The following is a 6,158-nucleotide window of genomic DNA, read 5'->3' as shown; positions in this document are numbered from 1 at the left end:
CGAGGAATGTCTCATGATCTTTGGGGGATCCGACGCCATCCACTCCAAGCGCTAGCACAAGGTACGCTACAGAGAGGCATGCACCGCCGAGTCGGCCATCCCCTCTTTCCTTAGCTGGTCGGACTCCCCAATCACTTTTGATTAGAGAGACCATCCTTCCCACATCGCCTGACTGGGTCGCTACCTGCTCGTTGTTGACCCCATCATCCATAGGAAGCGCCTCACCAAGGTGCTGATGAATGGAGGCAGCGGCCTCAACATTCTGTACGTCGACATCCTCGACGCCATGCATATCCCCTGGTCGGAGCTCCACCCAGTGAGCTCCCCCTTCCACGGCGTGATCCCAGGCATGCAGGCATACCCACTCGGGAAGATCGACCAGCCCATCATGTTCGGCAACTGCACCAACTTCTGCTCGGATGTCCTAACCTTTGATGTAGTGGACTTTTTGGGGTCCTACCATGCCATCTCGGGGCGGTCATGCTACACCAAGTTCATGGCGATCCCCAACTACACCTACCTTAAACTAAAGATGCTAGGGCCGAACGGCATCATCACCGTAGGTAGCACCTTCTCGCACGCCTACACGTGCGACCACAAGCATTACGAGCTTGCCACTGCCATCATCAACTCCACCAAGCTCCCGGAGCTCAGGAATTCGGTGACTCCAACAGTCCCCGATCGCAATAGGTAGACCTCCTCAAGCACCTTCCATCCGATCAAGTAAACCAAGGCGGTGGAGATCGACCCTAGCAACCCAGCCAAGATGGTGCCGATCAGGACTAAGCTCCCAGCCAAATAGGAAAGCGAGCTCACTGACTTCCTACGTGCAAATCATGATGTCTTCGTGTGGAAGGCTTCTGACATGCCAAGCATACCGAGGGAGGTCGTCGAGCATGCACTACATGTCGTCCTAGGCTCAAAGCCTGCCAAGCAACACCTGCGTCGCTTTAACGACGAGAGGCGTAGGGCCATAGGTGAGGAGATCGCCAAACTTCTGGCAGTCGGATTCGTCAAAGAGGTATACCACTCTGACTGGCTAGCTAATCCTGTTCTTGTGAAAAAGAAGAACGGGAAATGGAGAATGTGTGTTGACTATACTGGCCTCAACAAGGCATGCCCAAAGGACCACTTTCCTTTACCATGCATAGATCAAATAGTCAATTCCACCCTAGGGTGCAAAATTCTCTCCTTCCTAGATGCCTACTCAGGCTACCACTAGATCATGATGAAAGAGTCTGACTAGGTTGCGATTTCATTCATCACCCTGTACGGTTCGTACTGTTATGTAACCATGCCTTTCGGTCTGAAGAACATTGGCACCACCTATCAACGATGCATGCAGCGATGCTTTGCTAACCAAATCGACCCGCTCGACCAAGTCGAGCGGCCAAAGCCAACAATCGCAGTCAATGTAGATGACATAGTGGTGAAAACAGCTCAAGCTAGCGACCTGATCGCAAACTTGGCTGCCACATTCATGAACCTCCAAAGGTTCAGCGTCAAATTGAATCCCGAAAAATGTGTTTTGGGGGTTTCGAAGGGGAAGCTGCTCGGATACATCATGTCCGAGAGCGGCATCGAAGCCAACCCCAAAAAAATCATGGCCATCTCCAACATGGGCTCTATACGCAACCTCAAGGGCGTACAGAGGCTCACTGGCTATTTGGCCGCCCAGAGCAGGTTAATCTCCCGACTAGGCGAATGAGGGATGCCTCTCTACAAACTTCTCAAGAAGATAGACACATTCATCTAGACAAAGGAGGCACAACAGGCTTTAGAAAGCCTCAAAGCATCACTGACATAGGCCCCAATCCTCGTCGCTCCCGAACGAGGAGAATCCCTCCTCCTCAACATTGCAGCAAGCAACCACGTTGTGAGTGCTACCCTCGTCGTCGAGAGGGAGGAGCCAAGACACCCCCAAAAGGTCCAACGACCAGTGTACTTCATCGGTGAGGTACCCACCGATGCCAAAATTCGCTACCCCTAGGTTCAGAAGCTTCCGTACACCGTGATGATGGTGACCCGGAAGCTCCTACACTACTTCACCGAACACGAGGTCACGGTCGTCACCTCATACCCACTCGGGGAGGTCATCCGTAACCATGATGCCACCGGCTGAATCTCCAAATGGGCTCTCGAGCTCATGGGCCACGACATCAGGTATGTCCCCCGCATCGCTATTAAGTCTCAAGCACTTGCTGACTTCATCGCCGAATGGACGGAAGTCCAGCTCCCGACCTCGGACGTCACCCACAAGCACTAGATGATGTACTTCGATGGGTTGATCATGGCGCCTGGCTTGGGGGCTGGAGTGGTTCTGATCTCCCAAGATGGGAGCAGGCTTCGCTACGCGATCCATCTCCATTTTTTAGCCTCAAACAATGCCACGGAGTACGAGGCCCTCATTAATGGACTGCGCATCGCCGTCAAGCTCAGTGGCATGCGGCTGTATGTCTGCAGTGACTCAGAGTTGGTCGTTGACCAAGTCATGAAGTAGCCCTCTTGCAAGAGCCCTCTCATGGCGGCATACTGCTAGGAGGTGCGCAAGCTCAAGGACAAGTTCCAAGGGATCGAACTGCATCATGTCCCTCAAAAGGACAACAACGCCACTGACTTCCTTGCAAAATTGGCAGCCAGACGGGAACCGCCCACCGATGGGGTCTTTATAAATGACCTCCACGAGCCGTTGAAAGGTCCTTGTGTGGTTTTGGTAATTGAGTGACAACCTAGGTGGACTAATTGTGTTTATGTGAGATACACAGGTGATTAGTCCACAGGTACATATGTGTGAGCAACATATACCATAAAGGTGAAAATGGCTTGGAGATGTTGCAAAGCTCACACATGTGATGATGAAGGAGTGTGGCAGAACCTCCTAAATTATAGGACCCACATGCACTTGTCACTATCCAACGACCTTTGACAACAATGCATATGTTCCTGGTAACTTAAGAAGTCTGTCGGGTGTCCTCGGGGAACCCCGAATCATCCACGATTTCCGAGCAGGATCACGTTATAGAGTCATTGCAGTATTACAACATTTATTCAAATATCAGCACCAGAGTAAAAATAGCGGAAGTCTTACGATAACATAGTTTATAAACCAGTTGTTTCAAACCTTACAAACTAAGTTCGATAATTATTACAAACCATAGTAGTAGTGGAGTGGCATAATTAACATATACATAACACACAAAATAAACATCCTGCCCAAGGATCACACATTTACTTCTCATCGTCAGAACGAACGATAGTCATGCAGCACGATCCAAAACAGATCTGCTCATGAGGCTCACCTGCAACAAGGGTCAACGAACCCTGAGTACAAAAGTACTCAACAAGACTTAACCGAAATATTAACTGATAACTTAGGAATGCATGCTCAGGGATTCAAGGTATAGCTTTAACAATGATCAAAGTTCTTTTGCATAAAAGCTCTTTTAACAACATTCTTTATAAAGAAAACTTCTTAAGAATTATATACAAAGCTAACACGATCCGCACTGAGATCATGAAACTTCATATCCAACACCTTCACAAGACTTATTCAAGTTCTAGTTATTAATACTACGATGATGAACAGTGAGTTGAGTCTCCATAATCGAGGAGCAACGACGATTCGAACCGATTAAACCCCGACATATGCAGGTCCCCGACCTACATATACCAACCTACTCCCGGATCCTCTAAGGCAAGAACGGGTCTGCGCCACCCGAGAATACAGTACTCTACCAATCCAGTCCATTGCCACGTGGGTACACGCTATTCCCACCATCTCTCCACTCCCAGTGCGCGATTAGCCATTCTCGTAATAGAATAGCCGAGTTTAGGCTTACCGGAGTATGTGGTTAGTACTACAAAATCTCACCTCATGCAATTCAACAACGGACGTGCCTTAATCGACACAGGTGGAAAGAACCCGCTCACAAGACCTCCATGTCTTGTGGCTCACACACACCGAGTCCGCCCGGTCTAGAATTATTACTCCACACTCCCATATCACATGATAACATAAGTAACCAAGGTTCCATTTAAAACTTGCAGGTGGCAGGTAGTTACCCGACTTCATCGTTCTACGCATAGCTAAGCAAGACTAGGCATATACGAATTTAAAACTGGTAATATGGTAAATATGGAATAACAAGGTTGGTAATGCACCAATTAGGCTCTTACTTAACTCCTAATCACTTAATGCAGTAACAGAAAGCAAAAGCGAAATTAATTTGTAAAACATAAGGTAGGGTTGTATGCATCCAGGGCTTGCCTTCGTTGACGGAAAAGTCCGACTCCTGCGACGTCACACAAGTATTCGATCTGACCTCAACAGACGGATTAACCTCCTCAACCGCTTGATTAACTACCACATTTTCACCTTCGTTCACTACATGTAATAGCAATGCCATGTTTAACATGATGCGGAATACGAAATATGATGCTCGATGATGGATACAAAAATTAACAATTTGAATACAACTTTCCTTCGCGGTACAGTTGCAAGTCAAACAAACTAAATCTTTTTCGTAACACATACATCAACTACCAAGGATCATTATCAACAAATGACCCAAGGTCATCACTCAATCCAAAATTACAAACAAAACCTAAATCACTAAAGGTTACTATTTGCTTTTATGAATTAATTATTTAATTCAAAATTATGAAATAAATCAACTTATTCTAATTGAGCTCAAAATTTTAGTAAATGTTCATCACCTGATAACTAAGTGGCAAAACAAATTTCATAATTTTTGGACAAGTAAATAAGCCTAGAAAAATCATGGAAATCCATTTATTAATAAATTGAGCAATTTTTATCACATTCAAAAAGTACTGAAAAACATTATTTCATATTTTTATTAAATACTTTACATCACAGAGAAGTCACACAAAAATTTTCATAATTTTTGGAGCTCTAAATAAATCTACACAAAAATAACAAAAACAGACACTATTCATTCAAATCTGAAAATAGAAAAATCCATTTGAACGCTGAGTCACTGACAACCGGGTCCCACTTGTCATCTTCTACCTCGCGCTTTGACCACGGCGACACGCGCGCTGACCGGTGAAAACTCACCGACGGCGAGCTCAACGGCGACGACCAAGGTACTGAAATGACCCCTACACCCCTACGCGTCGATTGGTGGCACAATCGGGACCAATTACAGCGGCGCATGAGCATGACGACGGCCATGGCGGACACGGCAGCGCGGCTGCGCTACGCCAGCGATAGGAGCTCGGTAATGATGAAACAAACAACTTGGGTAGAACCAGGAGCTCACCCCGAACACACTGGAGTCGCTGGCCGAGCCTGAGAAGCAACGGAGACACGGTTCAACGGTCACGGCGGAGCAAAACGTCGTCGGTGATGGTGTACCGGCGACTGCAGTGGTCAAAATGAGCAACCAGCTAAGGATTAAGTACTACATCATCGAGACGAAACAGAATCAGCCAAAACCAGGGACGGAGATGCACCGTGGAGCTCTGGCCGCGGCGAATCGTGCTCGGCGGAGGAGTTGCCGGCCGCGAGGAAGAAGACGATGCAACTCGAGTTCTCGACCTAGACTAGCTGAATTGGTGGGTTGGCTGGATGCGCAAGGATACGGCGGAGCTAGAGCACGCTTTGCCGAGACGGCAACGGCGCTAGGTCGACGGCGAGAGCTCGACGGAGCTACGGCAGTGGTGACTGGAAAAACAGAGAAGGAAGAAAAACGACGACGACGGCGTCTCGGTTCTTATAACGTGACTCAGAAGCTCAAGGAAGCCACGACGGAGCCGTTTCCACGCCAGCGCGACGCCAAGGATGGCCACGACGCGCCTAGAACGCCGAAGAAGGTCGTTGGCGGTGTAGCTACGGCGGTGAACACTGTTCACAGTATTTACAAGTTTGCCATTCGCCAAAATTCATAAATTACTCCCAAATTTTCATAACAACTCAAAAATCTCCAAAAATAAAAGTTGTTCAAAATCAAAAGTTCTACAACTTTGCTTTTATAACCATCTTCTAATTCGGTCTAGTTTTTGAAATGAACTTTTGAATTTAAAAGGGGAAAATTATCGAATTACGCCTTTTCAAATTACTCCTAATTTTTCCAAACAACTTGAAAAACTCCAAAAATAAACTTTGCTTAACTTGTCAAGCACTACACTTTTGC

The 6,158-nt window shown here is 47.2% G+C and overlaps 1 protein-coding gene across 1 annotated transcript; it reads left to right on the top strand.

Moving 5' to 3' along the window:
* Positions 1-235: 235 nt before the first annotated feature.
* On the top strand, positions 236-694 carry LOC136454470 (uncharacterized). The gene has a single exon (XM_066454886.1). The coding sequence runs from the start codon at positions 236-238 to the stop codon at positions 692-694; it is 459 nt and encodes a 152-aa protein (XP_066310983.1).
* Positions 695-6,158: the final 5,464 nt, after the last annotated feature.

Source organism: Miscanthus floridulus, chromosome 5 (genome assembly GCF_019320115.1).
Source record: "Miscanthus floridulus cultivar M001 chromosome 5, ASM1932011v1, whole genome shotgun sequence".
NCBI classification, from domain to species: domain Eukaryota; kingdom Viridiplantae; phylum Streptophyta; class Magnoliopsida; order Poales; family Poaceae; genus Miscanthus; species Miscanthus floridulus.
Note: the sequence above shows the minus strand (reverse complement) of the source record. Positions and strands in the feature narration are given on the sequence as shown.